Source organism: Pogoniulus pusillus, chromosome 1, assembly GCF_015220805.1.
Source record: "Pogoniulus pusillus isolate bPogPus1 chromosome 1, bPogPus1.pri, whole genome shotgun sequence".
Lineage (NCBI taxonomy): Eukaryota > Metazoa > Chordata > Aves > Piciformes > Lybiidae > Pogoniulus > Pogoniulus pusillus.
The window spans coordinates 33,193,648-33,213,192 of NC_087264.1; the positions used below are offsets into that span (position 1 = coordinate 33,193,648).

Sequence of the window (19,545 nt, forward strand, 5' to 3'; positions counted from 1 at the left end):
TAAAATGGGAAAAAGAAAGCACCCACTTAGCTAGTGGTCATTTTAGACTGTGGGTGGTCTTTTTTACGTGCAATTTAACTGTCACTAGCTGCTGAAGACACCACTCTTAAAATGTTACCCTCATTAGCTCACTTGCACAGTTGTGTTAATTATTTTTGTAGCATAGTTAGAAAAAAAAAAGTTGAAACATTTTAAAGATAAAAAGAAAAAAATAACAGAAAGGTAAAGCCCAACTGAGATACTTACGGATGGCTTGGTCTTTTTCTTGCAGAAATCTTTCTAGCACAATGCGAGCCATCAATGATGGGGCAAAGTCCACCTAGCCTCAACAAAATCAGAAAGAATTTCAGGACATAAAGGCACTAAGGTGTACATTTTTCAGCAAGGTAAATTCCCTGTAGATTAAAAAACGAGGGCAAAAATAGATGAAACTGTATTTTTTCCCAATTATTAATCTCAACCATTTGAACCAAATGCGTAGAAGCCATCCACACCACCCAGTAGAAAACCAAATAGAGAACGGACATTATTGGTTATTATGTTGGTACATTTTACCTTTAACCCACAGGAAAATCCATTTTGTAAGGTTATCTACCAAGGAAAAGAAAAGGTGAGCCTTTGCTGTGAACACTCACTGCATGTGGCACCCACCAAGTGACACCACACATCCTTAGTATCTCAGCAGATGTGCTGGGCTTGGTCAAAATATCTTCAGGTTTTTTATTGTCCTTTTTAACACAGCTATTTGTTCATTTCCACAGCTTTTATATGGATGGAAATACATCACAGAATGTCAGGGGCTGGAAGGGACTTCAAAAGCTCATCCAGTCCAACCCTCCTGCTAGAGCAGGATCAACTATACCAGATCACAGAGGAACACATCCAGGCAGGTTTTCAGTATACCCGAAGAGGGAGACTCCACACTTCCCCAGGGTGACTGTTCCAGTGTTCTGTCACCCTCACAGTGAAGAAATTCCTCCTCATGAAATTTCATATGCCTCCACTTCCACCCACTGCCCCTTGTCCTGGAAATCCAACATCTTTTCAGATATTGCTACAACACTCCTTTAGTGAATTGGAATGTTTACTATGAGCGTTGCTCACACATTTTCCTTGATGTGTTTTCAAGTTCAATACTAACACAAGAATTTTATCTTGATTTAGTAACTAGATAAAAAAAAAAAAAAACACAAAAACCAAAACACCAAAACAAAAGGCAGTTTCACTTGTGCACACATTTTTTCTTGCTCCCAAATATGCATGTACTTGGATGCCCTTAAATTCCCCAAGTAAAGAGAAATGCTTTCCACAGAGCTGCTTATTTCCAGTAACCCACATCAGAGCTGACACATGAAAAATGGTGAAATTACTGAAGGTAGTCCAGCCTGAATAAGGACTACCTTATTAGTTCAGGTACTTGCATCTTCCTAATTTTCATATTAATCATGTGTCCATCTTTCTTTGAAATAGGGCCATCATGCTTCATGTCAGAATTTAGCATGTAAGTAAAATTCATAGTGCCTCAAATCTCACTTGAAAATATTTGTGTGAAGAGAATAGTGACTAATTTTATTATCCCCATCTAACAAAAATGAAATTTGTTGTGTTCCTTTTTGCACTACACACACACAACGTGAAGGAACTGGCAAATAAAATTAAAAGAAAAAAAATCAAAGAATTAAAAGTAGTTTCACAACCCCTCAAAGAAACAAACCCCAAAAGATAATAATATGGAGCTTTTCCTATTTAACAGAGCTGCTGCACACTGTAATGCACCTATGTTATATATTTCTCATCAATTTTTACAGTTTCCACTGATTAAATATATATTGACTCATAAAGTATTACCATTACATCAATTGTCAGCAGATGCAAGAGGATGTCATTTAAATATTAACTATCATATAAAAATGGCAGCTTGATTGTTTGGAAGCAGTAATCTGGTGCTGGTTATTGCCACATTTCCCTAATGCATTAGGAAGCAGTCACAAAATGTATTGCCTTTCTTATATACCTGCTCCCACCAAATCAGAAGCAGATCTAAGTTCTTTGTGCATCTTCCTTTTCTCTTAGATTTAATTTTTATTTATTCCTCAACTCCAGGTATCTTTGATCTGAATTGCAAAAATGCGTTAGGATAATATAAGCAAAGCAATGCTCACTGGAGTCAGAAATTATATGCATCATCTCTAAATCAAAGGGGGAGAGAAAAAAATACACAGAGAGTCAGTAACAGATATATTTGTGCTTGAGATATTTTTATGACAGTTCCCAAATAATATGGGTGTGATATATCATGAAGCAGGTTGTTTTTCTAGCCTCTTAATAAGATTCTACTTATTTATGTAAAGTACATTCCATTCTCAGGACTTTTCATTCTTGTCTTTTCCAGGAAAGGGTAAGAAGCTCCACATTACTCACCACTAATATGAAATAAATCCTTTTATTCTATGCTAACTGTGTGATCAGGATATATGAACACTTCACAGATCATTAAAACCTTCTAGTAATTGGTAAGTAATTGCTCATTTGCTGGCTGCAGCAACATTGAGGGGTGAGAAACCATTCTTTGCTCCTAACGTAAGACGTGGAACTTGCTGCTGTTGCAACACTTAATGTTCGCAGCGCCATATAATTTTTAACACAAACACTCATTTTCTGCCTCCTCCTTACACTTGATATTAAAATGCAACACAAAACAGCATGCATTTAATTCGAGCCCTTTGAGGGTTGCATAAGCAGTTCCAAGGAGTATCAGGTACTGCATTGTTATTAGTGTTGTAAATAAATATTTTAGAACTCAAGGGGTAGATATTTAATCTTTTTATTTTTTTTCCTAGGAGGTTCACTGCCACTCTTTAAAACTTTTCACATCTTCAAGGTGGTGTTTTAGATAGCAGTTTTCAATGCAAATAACCCCTTGCATCCCAAGGCAGATTTGTACTTTAGCTAATAAAAAGCATTGGTACATTTCTCAAGCCTTTAAGGGTAAGCAGACTGAACTTTTCATGCACTAGTTTTTTGCTATTTTTTAATTCTAGGAAATGGCTATACTGAGGAATTTATTCTGCTTAATTGCCTTACATTAAGCACTTTTTATTAGCCATCCTCTAATCTGTATGAAACAAATGGGTCAGGAAAATTAATTAGTTTGAGCCTTCCTGTGTTATTTATTATTAAGAAAAAACACAATAATCTTAGATGAGTTGGTTACTAAAACCAAGAAATCAACCACAAGTAAAACTGATACAACTCCTTTTAATCAATATGTGAATTTTGACTAAGTTTGTGTAATGGCCCATCTGAAATTTCCAGCAAAACAGAGTTTCTTCCACATTTGCCTTCAAGTTAAGAGACTAATTACATTCACTGATTTATTAATAAATGGGGCTTTTTGTCTAATTATTGTAAGTACTAACAGACTGGGGAACCATTTTAAATGTCTAATGTGCCTTGAAACCATTTTTTTTGTAGGTTAATTACATTTCTCACTAAAGTCACTATAGATATGCCCCTTAGGTTTTAAACTGTAATACTAAAGAAAAAAAAAGCAAAGATGATTACCTCATTGGCCAGCTCCAGTAATACAGGGGCAGCTGCATTTTTCATCACCCCATTCAGGTACCTAGACAAGACAATGGCAGGTAATTCTGCAGTGGCAAGTATAGGTCAGTTTACACATTAGTATCCCTTGTGAATCTCTTTCATTCAGGGGAAAATACCCCAGCACAGAGTATTTTATGGAAAATCTTCAAAGGAATAACTATTCTAAACAATCACTAACACTTCAGGTTTGTCTCTTACTCATCAGCAGGATATAGAATCATTGAATCACAGAATGGTAGGGATCTTAAGGGACCTCTGAAAATCACCTATCTCAACCCGCCACTAATGCAGGTGCACCTAGATCAGGTTGCACAAGAAGATAGCAAAGCAGTTTTGGAATCTCTCCATAGAAGACTCCACAGCTTCTCTGGGCAGCCTGTTTCAGTGCTCTGTCACCCTGAAGGTAAAGAAGTTTCCCCTTAAGTTCAAGTGAGACCTCCTGTGTTCTCGTTTGCTCCCACTGCCCCTTGTCCTATTACTGAATATCACTGAAACTCGTCCTCATGACCTCCACCCTTGAGATATTGATAAGCATTTATAAGATTCTCTCTCAGTCTTATGTTTTCCAGGCTGAAGAGCCCCAGATCTCCCAAGTTTTTTTAATCAAAGAGATGCTCCAATCCTCTAATCGTCTTCATGATCCTCCATCGAACTCTCTCTCTCAGTTCCCCTGTCTCTCTTGAACTGGGGAACTCAGAACTGGACACGGTACTTCAGGTGTGGTCCTCACTAGTGCAAAGCAGAGGGGAAGGAGAACCTCCTTTGCCCGTCTCTCTTCTGAATACACCCCAGAATATCAATCTCAATTAAGTCAGTGGTAAAACCCACAATTAAATCAAATTTTAGTTTTTTTTTTTCAACTGGCTTAAAGGCATAGAAATAAATTATATCTGTACAACTCAAAGATGTATCACAGACATATAAAAAGATTTGGGCTCCATATGACCTTCAACTTCAAAGCATGCTTCTTAATCAATCTTACTCAATTCACTACTACCTACAAAAACTCAGTGCTCAAATTTAAGCCAGATTTTATCAGATGAGCAGTAAATACTAAAGGTATAGTCTAGTGAAAGTAGAGTCTATCAGTCAAATTAATATTCTCAACAGAAAATAAAAGAAGCAATATTTAGGATCCAACAAAGGGTGATAGAAAGTCATTTTCCTTGATGTTTGTGGTTAAGAGGAGCAGACCAATATGGATGCACAAGGATGTTTCTGACCATGGTTAAAGACAACATCACCTTCCTCACTTCTATTATTTGACCTATTGGATGTTTGCCTAAAACTTGTCCTCAGGAGCTGCTGGGAGGAAGCTATATTATTGGAAGGCACTTTGTGTGTTCAAGCCATGTGGAAAAGAACAACAGTTACCAACATTCAAACCTGCTTCTTTATCTATCTGTATTTGCATGGCACATCATTACTAACATCATTAGAAGGCCACAGTCTTTCCAGCTCTATCATTTTCCATCCATCAGAAGCCACTGTTTTGCTCATTAGTTACAGACATTATAATTCTACATCAATTTACCTTTCTGTGGAATGGGTGTAACAGTATCACCATAAACCTCTTCACAGAGGTTTTTTGTTTGCAAGTTATACTGAGGCTTAATGAATAAGGGAAATGTAACCTCTTGCTGTAATCTACTTCAGTGCTACAGAAAAGACAAACCAAGATGCCTAGTGAATATATAAACACTGAAAGAAGGTTAAAAAAAAAGGAGATATCATACACAAAATACCTAACTGGGAAGATTTACTTGAGACTGATGTTCTAAGACATGCATCCAGCTGATTGAACAGCAAAGCTACAGCTGACAACAGAGTCATTTTCTGTTAGATATTTCTAATGCTGCTGGCAATTCTATTAAGGACTAACAGGTCTCACATGCTGATGGCAATACTGTTCTGAAAAGTTGCTGATGCTTCTTGTACTCTGACTTTGTGTTCACCTAAATATAAAACTAGGAAATCTCAGCAGAGTGGCATAAACTGGTCCACTTAACGGTACTTCTACTTGCTCCCAAAGGGGACTGCTGGAAATGAGCACCTTCAAAAACTGGTAGTTTCTTTCCTAGGAAAGCAACAGGAGCACAATTATCTGCCTGGAAGCCAGTGAGGATTGGAAGAAGCATGCCACACAGACTGTTGTCTACGGTGGTAAGATAGATGTCAGAAAGGACTAGAGGAGAAGATGTTTGTCATGTTTATGCTTGTAGTATTTCAAACTGGCTTCTGACTCCAGTAGCCTGCCCCTCTAGCTCCAAAACATCCTACACAGTGAATCTACTAAACCAGGATTGAGATGAGTTTTCTAACTATTAACCAGAACAACTCTGATTTTAAAACATGCATTTTACTGGGCTGTGTTAATACATCTGCAATATTAACTACTCAGAAACAGCATTAAAAGTGATTTTTCTCTACCACCACCACATAGACTCATACATAATGTATCAGTTATCTACTACTATCACACTTCAGACAGTAGTGAAGGGGACAGGAGACCAAATCCTCCTATCTGATGTGAGCCAAACTTAATCATACCTACAACCTTACTGAGACGACTACAACTGATGTTTTGCATAAAGCAAGATTTGGTTGAAGTTGTCTGGACTAGTAACATATCATAAAACTGATCTAAATGCATTTTAAGAGTTATTTACCCAGTAGTAACAATTAACACCGAAACTGTGCTCGTGGAACGTAAGGAAAAATAGTTAAGGCAACAAAATTTTAAGTCAACATTCACCCTAAACAAGAATCAACACTAGGAAAAGTCCAATATGACCCAGTACAAATTATTCTAGAACCAAAAAAAAGGAACCCCAAACCCTCAGAACAGCACAATTCACAGTAGATGCTCTAAACTAGTGTCTGATATAATCAGGCTGTGCTTAGTTTTAAGCAGATGATTCTGCAGAAGCACAGTTAATTGTTTACAAATGAAAGCTTTTTGTTTATTTTCCCAATTCATGCAGATTAATCTTAAGCATAAATATCAGACACCTATAATCACAAGCATGAACTCACTTGCCATGCAAGCTCCTCAGATATGTCAGTCTAGACAGTAATATTTTAATTGTGTATCGCTACCAGTTCTCAGTCTGCCCCAATTATGTCACTGCACTATTTTTACTGAAGCCCACAGAAGTAACAGACAGACTATGAGGTGTAGCAAATACAGTTTATTAGCTTAAGATGCAAACAATTGCAAAATACTGTAAAATGACAGAAAGGTTTTCATCCTCCCTTAACAGCTATTTCTGACACTTCTCTTGATAAAACAGGTGTGATCTAAAAATTAGTGCTTTAACTGGCAACACATGAATGCAATATGTAACTTTTTGTAATGCAACACAAACGTGGTTTCAAAACTACAACAGAACAAGCTCCCTCACTGTAAGAGGTTATCGTCAGTATCAGTCTTGGCACAGAAACCTTTTAATTACAAACTATAGGAAACATATAATAAACCCTATCACAAATGCCTTTAAAAAATGATCTTGTTTATACTAACTTAGAGCCAAGGAAGTCAACCTTTTCTTAATCTGACTGCCCAAAAGCTGAGAAATATCTGCATTTTTAATGAAAAATGCATTGGTGTGAACTGTTCTGTAGTCCTCATAGCCAAAATGATAATTTGAAGTGTTCTGTATTCCTCATAGCAAAATGCTCATTTATTTTTATAGAAAATTAGTTTAATAATTATTATCTGATATTCCTCATTGCCAAAATGATCATTTGCTTTTATAGAAAATTAGATTAAATAATTATTAGGTGGTATTCCTCATAGCCAAAATGATCATTTGTTTTTATAGAATATTAGCTTAGTAATTTTTAGCTAATAAAGACATCAGCTAATAAGCTAATTTACTCATAATTGTCATAACATTTAGGAGTTCTGTTGGCAGCCCTAAGTGGGGCAGGGAGATCATACCTTTGGTAGTAAGTTTCGATAGCTTCAGCAGTGTGATGCTTGGCATGGGTTCTTTTGATTTGTTTCTAGGAAAAAAAATACAAACAATACAACAAACCCAAACAAAGAAACTTAGCGAGGTGTACACAGACGAAACCATGAAAATCCTGAGGACCCAAGCACATGTTCTTTGGCTACGCTTGGATATCTAAACTGAATTGTGCTTTTAGATTCTGTTGAGAAGTGACATTCAACCTACCTATCGAATTGAACGTCTTCAGACTGCACTGCAATGTACCATGCATGTAAAAGCCAATAAGGTCACAATAATTGAATCTAAATAAGTTTACTGCAGGCTGCAGAGGGCAAAGAAAAACTTGTTCTCTCTTTCAACCTTTGTATTAATTTTCCCTCGATTCAATTCCATCTAAGTCGGCCACGCTCTGGTTTTACAATTCAATTGGCATTTTTAACCAGGAAGAACATTGCTTAAAAACAACTTATTTGAAAAACTACAAAAAGTAATTCCATAGAGACTTGCCACTTGACTGACACCTGTCATCTCATGATAAATGACTCCATTTTCTGCCTCTCTTGCCTTCTGCCACTCAGGCAATGGTCATTTATCATCATCTCTGTCAGCAATGGAAAGCAGCACTGACAGTGCAAGTCAGCAAACATTTAGCACATGGAACCACACAACACAGGGAAATTATTATTGTCAGAATAATAATGGTTTAGCATAATTTATTACAGGTCCACCAAATAAGCAAAGGCTAGATGTTATTAGACAGATGGATGGGTAGGCTTGGCAGCCATCCACTGAGACTCAGGCGGTGCTTGATGTGGAAAAGGGAACATCCTCCAAACCAATCAGAAAGCTGGCAGTTCAATTACAAAGAAATAAAGGGACATTCATCATTCAATTAGGCACCTGTCAACCCTCACAAAGGAGAAAACTTCTAACCTGGTACTCCTGGGAGAAGATGCTCAGCAGAGTGGACTGCGATTGACTGGAACAAATAAAAGAAGGACAAAGTTAATTACTGGAGTGCACTGCAAAGAAACAAAAGAGAAGAGAGCTTCAAAGGTAGGCCTGTTGCCCTGTAATCTAACAGAACATGAAAACAAGTGTGGAAAAGTTGTTCCAGATGAACACCTCAGACAAAGGCTTCCTGCTGCTAGGTCAAGGAGAGAGCGTACAAGGCAGGGGAGGAAAATATAGCAAGAGTTTCAAAGCAAACGAGCATATTGTTTGGGTGGTTCCTTTTTCCAGCTTTAGAACCCATAAAGTCCTGTCAGGAGCAGGTAACTGAGTTAAAAAGGAACAGGCAAAAAGGAAAACAAAGTAAATTTGCCATTAATAATTGATGGAGTTAAATTCCATCAGCAGTTTGGAACACACCGCATGTTCATTGGCAACATATTGAAATTCATTTTGTTAGCAGCAAGGGAACCTCTTCAGTAGCTGTCTCATATTCAGGTTAAAAACTTCCCCCTCTGTCAGAAGTAGCATATGGGACCAGTGGAACATTCCCACTGAAACTGATGTGCTTTGAAAATAGAAACTTTCACAGCAGGAAGCTGAGATTCCCCGGAGTCGGTCATTTCCAAAAGCTGCCATAAGCTTCATTCATCTAAAGCTCCACTCAATGTCAAACACCTGGCAGTGAAGCAACCTGGAAAGCATTCTTCCCAAGTGGGAATATTTCTCTCTGAATTGTTAACATTTAGAAATGGGACAAGAGATTTTTCCTCCTCCCCCCCAAAGGCAATCAATACCACACCACTACTGTTTTCAATTGTCCTCTGTGGATAGATCTACCTCATCAGATCCCAAACACAATTAATTACTGCTGATATATTTTCCTACTACATGCAACTTGAACAAATTATAGTCCAAATAAATCGAGCTTTATGGTACAGCAATGCATTCTGAATAATTAATGTTTTTACTTTCATGAACTCACCTACCCAGGCACAGCACAGGTGGTTCAAAGACTTTGCAGTGTCTAAGGACTTGCTCTTCTGTCAGATTTCTTGCCTGTGACTTTAACACCTCTGACACATCACACACACAGTGGTGTACATTATGTCCTCTCCAGATCAAATAGCCCTTCTCCCTGCAATTTTCACATTCAGAAATACTAATTTAAGGTAAGGAAGTCTTACTCAAACTTTCAAAAGGGAAAACTGAGGCACAGAACAACTAAGTGGTGTGTTCAGGTTTGAACAGGTGGGATGTCCATGCAGCACCAGATAAAATGTCATCTTTAAACCAGCCAGTTGATGTGTTAGGAACAAAGTGTCAGCTCTCAACATAGAGAGGACATGGTCCTGATGGTGCAGGTCTAGAGGAGGGCCATAAAAATGAGCAGGGGGCTAGCACAACTCTCCTATGAGGACAGGCTGATGGAGCTGGGGTTGTTCAGCCCAGAGAAGAGAAGGTTCCAGGCAGACCTAATAGCAGCCTGCCAGCACCTGAACAGGGCTACAAGAAGGCTGCAGAGGAACTGTTTGCAAAGGCCTGCAGGGACAGGATGAGGGCAGTGGTTTCAAATGAGAGCAGGACAGATTGAAATCGGATGTGAGGAACAAGTTCTTTAGTTTGGGGGTGGTGGAACATTGGAACAGGTTGCACAGGAGGGTGGTTGAGGTCCCATCCCTGGAGATATTCAAGGTCAGGATTGACAGAGGTCTGAGCAGCCTGATCTAGTGATGACTAGATGACCATAAGAGGTCCCTTCCAACCTAAACCATTCTGTGATTTTATGATTAACCCAGTGCTACATGAAGAGCTTACTGGTTTCCATTATCCTTATCGATGCTTCTAGCATCTTTGCTGTGCCACTCTACCTTGGGCTTCCCTGCCCTCTGCAACATCTGTTTGATAGCAGTAAGCTGATCCTTGATCTCCAGTACTTTACAAGAACGCTAACCAGGAGCATTCACTGACTGAAAGTTAAAAACGTAGAAAAATGATAGCACAATATACAATACATAAGTTTATGATATTAATGGTTACAGAAAAAAATAATATATAGTCAAGTATTTAAACACTATTAAATACACATTGTTTGACATAATGGCCAGGAGATATGTACCACAATGCCTCCTCAAAGGGTGCACCAACCAACGATGGCAACCTTCAACATGCACATGAATAGAAAAAAAACACAAGTAAGAAATAAAGATTATATACCTATGCAAAGCTAAGGTATTTCAGGCAGACTTTTAAAGAAGCCCTGCAGGCTACAAAGAAGTGGGACACACATGGCTCCCTAATGGCTCTCCTCCTAACTATTATCATCTGGCAGATTCCCACGGTTGTAATGGTAGAATTGAATTTAGAAGAAAGCTGCTAGAAAAACCCAAACTGAAACAGGACAGCATTTGACAGAATTTCTGGTTTAGTTCTCTCCCACTGACAGATGAATGTTTGTATTTTAGGCTATTCCCAGTATGATTACTGGACTTATTGTACCATTATCCTATTACACCTATTGACATATATAAAAGTATTAAGCTCATTATCTGTCTCTTCACACGCCTGACTTTTGTCCATTTTAACTGTTCACTTGCTGCCCATAGGTTTTGCCCTTTCACTTCAGTTTAGCCTGACACTCCTCCTTCTGTGCTTTCAAGTGCTCAGATCATTTAGAACTTACCATGAACACTAAAAAATGCAGTCCAGTAACTTAACATGATGAATCTACACAGAACTGCTGTACAAAAACATCATGACTGTGATAATGAGAATTCTTTCACTATCATCATTCAAAGAATTTTGAGCCTTGTTATCAGAAGAACCTTCTACTTCCTTGGGAGAAATGGATCTATATCTTCATACAGCTGCTTCCAAGTTTCTTCTGGTTGACAAAGTTCCCCTCTCAAACACTAAAATCACTTTGCTGCCAGTCAGCATTCTCTTGCCACAATTCCATTACCATAACTTCCTGACAAAATAAAATAGCTTCTCAAAACACAGCTGAAACATCCACTGCAAGATGCCACTGACAGGAAACCACAACAGCATGGTTTCAGAAAGCCCTGAAACAGAGAGTGCTGTGTGCTTGGAGAGGACACTGAAGCCAAGAACATGTACTTGCACTGCAAGACAACATGATCACAACTTCTGATATTAACAGCAGGAATACTTCCATGGAGGTTCTTATTACTTCTGCAGGAACAGCCAAATTTCTAGGGCTTTGTCCACTCTCCAGTGCTTCTATAGATGTGTTCCCCACCCCCCCACACTTCAAAAATCACCCAGACTACACTCAGCTGGCTCTGGAAATATGAATGAAGCTTATATTTACAGCTGGCACAATATACAAGCAGATATTTACAGTATATACAATTATGTACAGAAATATACAAGGTAAAAAGGTAATACAGAAACACAACAGCCCGCCCAGAAACCTGAGTCCCCGGAGGGGCTCTCAATCACCCCTGCACCTTCCCCCTACCCCTCTCAACCTTACCCCAGTCCCAAGGAATAATAGAGGCTTGGCCAGGGAGTTAGGAAGCAAAGTGGATTAGTCCAAAATGGAGGGTGAGGTTAGAGAGTAAGATGCAGCTCAGCCAGCAGCCCGAGTGAGAGTGGTTATCTATGTTTTTATTTCTTGTTCCTATACATCTCAGCAAGCCTATGAGTGAAGTAGACATCACTGTTTTCCTTTTACAGCCTGTAATCTAGCTCTTCTCACCAAAACATTCTAGCCTGCTTCAAACTAGCACAATAGAGAATTTCAAAGCAGCAAAATGAAAGAGCTGAGATATCCAGAAAAACAAATGGAATACTGAATATATATTTTATTCAAAGTAATATTTCAGTGCTGCATGATTGCCTCAAACAGAATAAACTCAGGACTTTGTGGAAGGATACTTGTTTGTGTTGAGCAAGCTCTTGAAAATCAACTTAAAGCCAAGGGACAGGCAGATCTGCTGATTTCTGAAATCCATCATTCTGAGTATTAATTGTTTTAAGTAATTAATAAATTAACTTGTTATCTAAACCTATTTGACAGGAAAACAAGCAAACTTTCCCTCTTAAGTTCTGTAGCATCCACTTTCACGGAAACATTTTTTTCTGCAATTCCAGATGGGAATGGACCTAACTCCACGAGCTCTGTTCAAAGTAACCAGTTTTGCTCCTCACATATCCTCTTTTTCTTATCCCCAGCATCCATAACGAACCAATTTAGTTACTCTGTTGATGTCAGTGGCATACTTTTATCTGAAAGCTTGTTGCACTTTGCTTTTTTGTCAATATGTAACTGGATTTAGGCAGAAAAATAGGAAATTCAAATTGGCCACAATGTGCCCATAAAAAAAAAAATATATTTTTTAAAAAGAAATATCAGTTCTAGATACCAAATTATATAAAGATACAAAAATCTGCTTATCATAAAGTGAGTATTACAGATGTCAAAGTCCATCCATGTTTCAGATAGGATGCCTAAGTTAGACTGGAGTAAGAGATATGAGAACTTATCTCTAATTATCTCAAAGAACTTAGAGATCAGTCAAGCTCCTCATGGTTGGTTGTTCTCCAGTCTCACAGAATCACAGAATTTCTATGGATGGAAGAGACCTTTAAAATCATCAAGTCCAACCTAAGGCCACCAAAAACACTAAATCATGTCCCAAAATGACACCTCCACACCAAGCTACACAACTGCAAGGCAACTCCAGAGATACAGACTGGGTGGTCCCAGTTTGTTTGCTATTTACTACAGCCTCACCTGGACAAAATCAAAACATGAGAACTCCTGCAAACATTCTATTGTGAGTCCTTGCAAATAACTAATTATTAAGGATTAAGGTAAAACTTACACTTTTCCACTTTATTTTTAGCAATTACTGAAAGCACAGAATTTCAGGTAGAAAATGAAGTTTCTGCTTGTTTCAATGACTCATTTAAAAATTAGTTTCTCTCATCTGCAAGACCACACTTTTTGCTTAAAATAAGCTAAAAATTAATCTTTACATTTTATGTATTTTACTAAGGAACAATAGGAAAGTATCTAGAGATTTGTGCAAAAATACTAAAAAATGAAGATTAAATATGAATTGCAGTATTTAATCCAGTAACTACCCACACGAGTGGAGACGAGCAGTGGGAGAGCTGAGCTGATCATGAGACTACAGAATAGCCCTGATTTTATTTTTCTTTTAAACAAATGAAATCTACAAAGAGGATTGCTTCATTGTCTTCTTCTCTGAAGACTTTCAGAACCCACCCCAATGCATTCCTGGGTGAACTACTGTAGGGGATCCTGCCTTGGCAGAGGGGCTGGACTTGATCTTTGGAGGTTCCTTCCAACCTATAAGGCTCTGTGATTCTGTGATTGCTTCCCTTCAACAAAATGGAATGTTCCACTTCATTAGGACAATAAATACATTGGTTAAAAAACTGCATGTGAGAGCAGGAGATGTACTTCCAAAATTATCACAGAGTCATACAATGGTCTGGGTTGGAAGAGATCTGCAAAGCTCATCCAGTCCAACCCTCTCTGCAGTCAGCAGGGACATCCTCCACTAGATCAGGTTACCCAGAGCCCTGTCAAGCCTCACCTTGAATATCTCCAGGTATGGAGCCTGTTATGCGTGAAATTCCAAAGAGGCAGTATCAAACCTTCCCTTGGAAGTGCATACAACATAGTTAATGTAGGAATCCAGGTAAAGGAAGAAATTGTTGCTTGCCTTCCACAGTGTCTAGCATGAGTATATAGTGCCAGTCATATCCCTTCATAAGCAGACAGCAAAAGTATCATTTGAAAGCTTTTTATGAGCTTTAAAATAGATTCACAGATTCACAGGATGGTTTAGGTTGGAATATCTAACTGCAACCCCCCTGCCATGGCCAGGAATACCTTCCACTGGATCAGGTTGTTCATGGCCTCATCCAACCTGGCCTTGAACACCTCTAGGGAGGGGGCATCCACAGTCTCCCTGGGCAACCTGTTCCAGTATCTCACCACCCTCACTAATATCCAGTCTAAAACTGCTCTCCTCAAGCTTCAGTCCATTCCTTCTTGTTCTATTACCACAAGGACATGCTAAAAAATATCTTCCCAGCTTTCTTGTACCTCACTTCAGGTACTGGAAGGCTGCTTTTAAGTTCCCATGGAGCTGCCTAAAATAAAAGCAATACACACAATTTAGGGCTAGAATTGCCTGGTGGTGCTGTGCTGGATTAAGAGTCTATGTGAGGAAAGAAATATATATGTTTGATGAACTTAAATGGATGACTGAGGCTGGAAAGGGAATCCTCCTCACAGCTATCCTGAAATTCCATGTCTGTCAAAAACACATTTTCCTTGGTCTGTTATCAAAGACATGAAACCCAAGCAGCCTTTAATTCTGATCTTCTGCACTGCAACCATATTGGAAGAGGAAGCCCTAAAGAAAGCAATGTTTCTGTACTGCTCATCACATGCTAACCATCCTGCTCTGTTATCCACAACTCTGTCAATAAAGGATTTCAAGGAGATGTAGCAACATCAGCTCAAATGTGTAACATCTGCAATGAGGTGTAAAGCCTTCGTGGATGTAGGCTAACAAGTACCACAGACACATCTGGGTGTTAACCAAAGCCAGCCTGATGGTGATCTGCTGCAGGAGAGGAGATGACACCTAGTGGATTGTCAAAATTTCTATTGTGTGTCAGGACGGGGAAAAAGGCTTTTCAGACTGAATGTTTCCACATAAGGATCTGGGAATAACAAATGTCTCAGGAATGAGAAAAGTCCCAGGAACAACAAAATCCTACCGAAGCCTAAGAACCATGAGATTAGTATGTATCCAAGCACTGAAGAACATGGAACAAGGGAAGAAGGCAACCCGACCTTCAAAACAGTTATGGCTTTAACCTCTCTTACTGCAGCTTTTAACATCAGTCTTTCCTAAAGTTTTAATACGCTTCTGGTCAGCTCTCTGAATGGAAATTCTTGAAAAACAGATTGTCCCTCTACATATTTGTACTTTATCATTCATAAATCCAACACGGATTTATCAGAAGTCAGTGAACTGACAATTTAAGCTAAATCAATATAGAAATCTATATATGTGTTTGTGTGTGGGTCAATATATGTATTTAAATCAATGTATGAGTTTGAATTGACTGAGAGCCCTGGGGCAGTTTAGTCTGGAGAAGAGAAGGCCAAGAGCAGATTTGATCAACGTCCATAAATATCTGAGGAGTAGGTGTCAAGATGAAGGTGCCAGGCTCTTTTTGGTGGTGCCCAGTGACAGGACAAGGAACACAGCTGGAACATAGGAGGTTCCACCTTGACATGAGGAGCCACTTCTGTACGGTGAGGGTTGACAGAATCCTGGAGCAGGCTGCCCAGAGAGGTTGTGGAGTTTTCTTCTCTGGAGACTTTCAAAACTCTCCTCGATGTGTTCCTGAGTGGCCTGCCCTAGGTGATCCTGCTTTGGCAGAGGTTTGGACTTAATCTCTGCAGGTCCCTTCCAACCCCTAACATTCTGTGATTCTGTGAACTGAAGTAACTGACATACAAGTATGCAGGTCTTTAGCTACAACATGGAACTTCTATGAAGTCCAATATTAGAGCTTTCCAACTACATCAGTTTCAAGTCTGGGTTATAAAACCAGTTTTATTTACCTCTGTGTGAGAAGTCTTCTATACAATTAAACATTATCAGTAGCTACTATTTGGGGAAGTAAAAAGCCAATAGACTGTTGTTGGGAAAATATTCCTGTTACAAATGTATTACTACTATAAAAATTATATATATATATACACACACACACATATATATACACACCCATGAGCTGATACGCTCATTTCAGGCTTAGTACCATAACATTTAAAATCAAAATAAAATTCAGGCTTATCTGGAGAACTGTAACATTAATCAAATTCTCTGATATCCAGTTCCATAAAGTGTACAAGGGCCCAACATGAAGGATTTAAATACAGATGACTTACTAAAAATTGTCTTTGCATCGAAATCCATATAAAAAATAAAAAGCAAAACTAAAGAGTGAAAAGAAAAAAGGCATCCTGCATTGCAGGCTTGCAGTATCTGATGATAATACAAAGATTAAATACATATGCATACAACTTGGCTGCCTGTAGCCAGGGTTATGAGAATAACAGTATGACAAAGCTCTGAGAAGGCTACTTGAGAAGAGTCATCACTTCTATGACCTTGACACTGGTTGGTCCCACAACTTCTATACAATTTAGTGATGTGCGAGAACAGATGATGGTGCAATACATAGAAATGGCAGCATTTAAAATTCATAGTAGCATAAGGCCATTACTTTTCCCAGTGGGCCACTTGAACTTTAATAATGTCTGACCTAGTTGGCCAATAAGTTCTAGCAAGCAGACAGAGGAAAATTGCCAGTATTAGATACTGTTTGAATGATTTTTCATTTAGAAAGACTTAGAAGTTCCTTTAAGAAAGGAGCACCAATTCTTCCTGTAGACACCTCATTTTTTTAAGATGTCTGTTGTAACAACCAACATATTTTAAAACAACTGCAGACTATAGACAATCTGGATTGGATGTGAAAAAAATAAAATGCAGAGGTAAATAAAAATTGCCAATATAGGCAATGATTGTTCTGGTATTTTTTTCTTTCCAGAGTTAAACAGCGCAAACAGTTGAAACCTACTTAAATGCCAAAATGACGCAGAGGCTTTTGTAAGTAAATATTCTTTCACTGATGTCTCCAGTAATGTCTTTTCTACAAAACCATAAAGCTCCTCTGTAAGGTTTGATTTGCAAGCAGAAAAATATTTTGAGATGCAATACATAAGTAAAATACAATGTCAGTGGCAAAAATCTCAAATATTCTGACATTGAGCTTCAATGGCTACTAAATCTTTTCACCTTACACATATTAAGACTTCTCTGGTATCCTACTAAGAGTCCACTGACAAAAGAAACTGATATCCCACATATACTTTGTCTTAGTATTTGTCCTCCACATCTCCATCCTCTGTTATCCTCTGAAAGTCTCCTCTTAACTCTACCAACAAACTTATCAGAAAATTAAATTTAAAAAAGCAAAGCTGGAGGCTAACCTAAGTAGATGATTTACTATGTCCTTGTCCTCAACTCCTCCAAGTTACTTATCAGAACAGCTTCCTAATATTCAGACAAGAGTCGGTAAATACATCCCAAAGCAGCAGCACAAAGCAGCATACCAGAGATTGAGAGAAGAAAGCAAAACCTTTGCATGTTCTCTGTCTGCTCTTAGCTATGCATCACTCACATTTCATTTCAATCTACTTCAGTTAAGATTATAAAGAAAACACATTTGCAAGTTGGAACTCTCTTAGCACCACAGTCTAAGTGCTGGACCACTACACAAAAACACAAAAAAGTTGTAGTTACTTGGTGATAGTTGAGTGAAGATGCCCCTAGGCTGCAACAGCAACGGATCTCTACAAGCAGTTCAGGCAAAGATGCTACTACCAAGGATTTATCCCTCACCTTTCTTATCCTAGGGCCAAGGCCTATACACTGGTAACCTTACTTAGGAGGTTACTACTGAAAAGAAATATTTGATAAATTAATTTTGTGTTCATCTTAATTTTGTTTAGATAAATCTACCATGCTACTGTTCCTTTCCCCCTAGGAAAAGAATCAGGTTGTAGAATACCTTGTCAAGAGAAGTTTTTCAGACTCCAATAGTGTATTTCCCCCCCACCTTCAAACCTATGTTGTTCTGGATAAACTAGATGTTTAATTTCAATTTTAGAAAACTATTTTTTAATGAAGGAATGGCAATTTAAAATTAATTAGTCTGGTCATTTTATGGTAAAGAATGAATCTGTAAAAAGCATACCACTGCCAATTTGAAACTAAATCATCCCCAAACACCCTTAAACAATTTGCTCCTAAAAATATATAATCAAATTTAGAAAACTATAAATTATATTTAAATTTATTATTTACAAGCAATTAATTACAAAGACAGCCAGGTGGCTTTCATTACATAAATTACTGTTAATGACACTTGCCTCATGCTGCTACTGTATTTAGCATTTGCATGCATCACATGTCAAGCACACATACTGTTGCATAGCTATCTCCGGGGTAAAAAATGAACACCTTAAGTCAAAAAAATAAAAGCTTCCAGAAATCCAATCAAAATTGTTAATGCCATAAACAAGTCAGGATCTTATTAATGTTTTCCATACAGGATATAATTTAAGGAATTTTATCTCTATCAAACATGGATGATGCCGAAGAATAGTTTAAAGTAAATTCCATTTTGGGAACCATAAAGATCTCAGGTCAGAAATTAATCTATTTGTAGCTAGTCCCCTTGGGAACCTTAGTCTTAAGCCCTAAACAGTGCTTATAGTTTCCAAGTTTCATTTTAAAGCTACTTGTAATTAGAAGACAAAAGAAAAACACCAGAATAATTCTTTCCTCTCTACCTAGCTGACAGTGCAGTACTTTGCCTTGTGTCTTCAGTTATTGTACCATATCTGTAGATATTTACAGAGCCTACTGGCTGCCCCGGGGGTATCACTTACTGTGCCATTGAGGGAATAAACTAATTTAATTCCACTACTTCCCATTGGAAGGAGGGCAGAAACACACTAAGAAAGAAACCCAGATGTTCCTTTTTACTAACTAATTTAATTCCACTACTTACTTGCCATTGGAAGGATGGCAGGAACACACTAAGGAACAAACCCAGATGTTCATTTTTACTAGTGGTCTTTAAAAGAAGCTGCCTACCTACAACTGGCAGACAATAGGAAGGTTGCATCTGACAAGTGGTGATCATGGTATTGCACTATTTTATTCTAAAACTTCTCTAACCTTCTTTTCCACTCTTACCAACAGGATTTTTATTTCCCTTCCTCCTCCTTCCAGAAGCCTTCTTGCAGTGCTCTGAAATGCTATGCAATGACCATATGCTTTGTTTCCTGCAGTGCCACGGAAAAGGTTGGATTTCTGGGAGAAATCTTACTCCATGAACTGAATAATCTCCAATGTAAACAGTCAATAGGTCC

General features: G+C 38.2%; 1 protein-coding gene across 5 annotated transcripts in view; it reads right to left on the reverse strand.

Moving 5' to 3' along the window:
- CDIN1 (CDAN1 interacting nuclease 1) overlaps positions 1-19,545 on the reverse strand; it is a 149,206-nt gene that overhangs the window by 115,147 nt on the left and 14,514 nt on the right. For all 5 annotated transcript variants that reach the window (XM_064147964.1, XM_064147954.1, XM_064147972.1 and 2 more), the window contains exons 2-5: positions 8,496-8,541; positions 7,550-7,614; positions 3,565-3,625; positions 247-319 (exon numbers count right to left, since the gene is read on the reverse strand). In XM_064147964.1, coding sequence (XP_064004034.1) covers positions 247-319; positions 3,565-3,625; positions 7,550-7,614; positions 8,496-8,541 — 245 coding nt within the window. The remainder of the gene's footprint in view (positions 1-246; positions 320-3,564; positions 3,626-7,549; positions 7,615-8,495; positions 8,542-19,545) is intronic.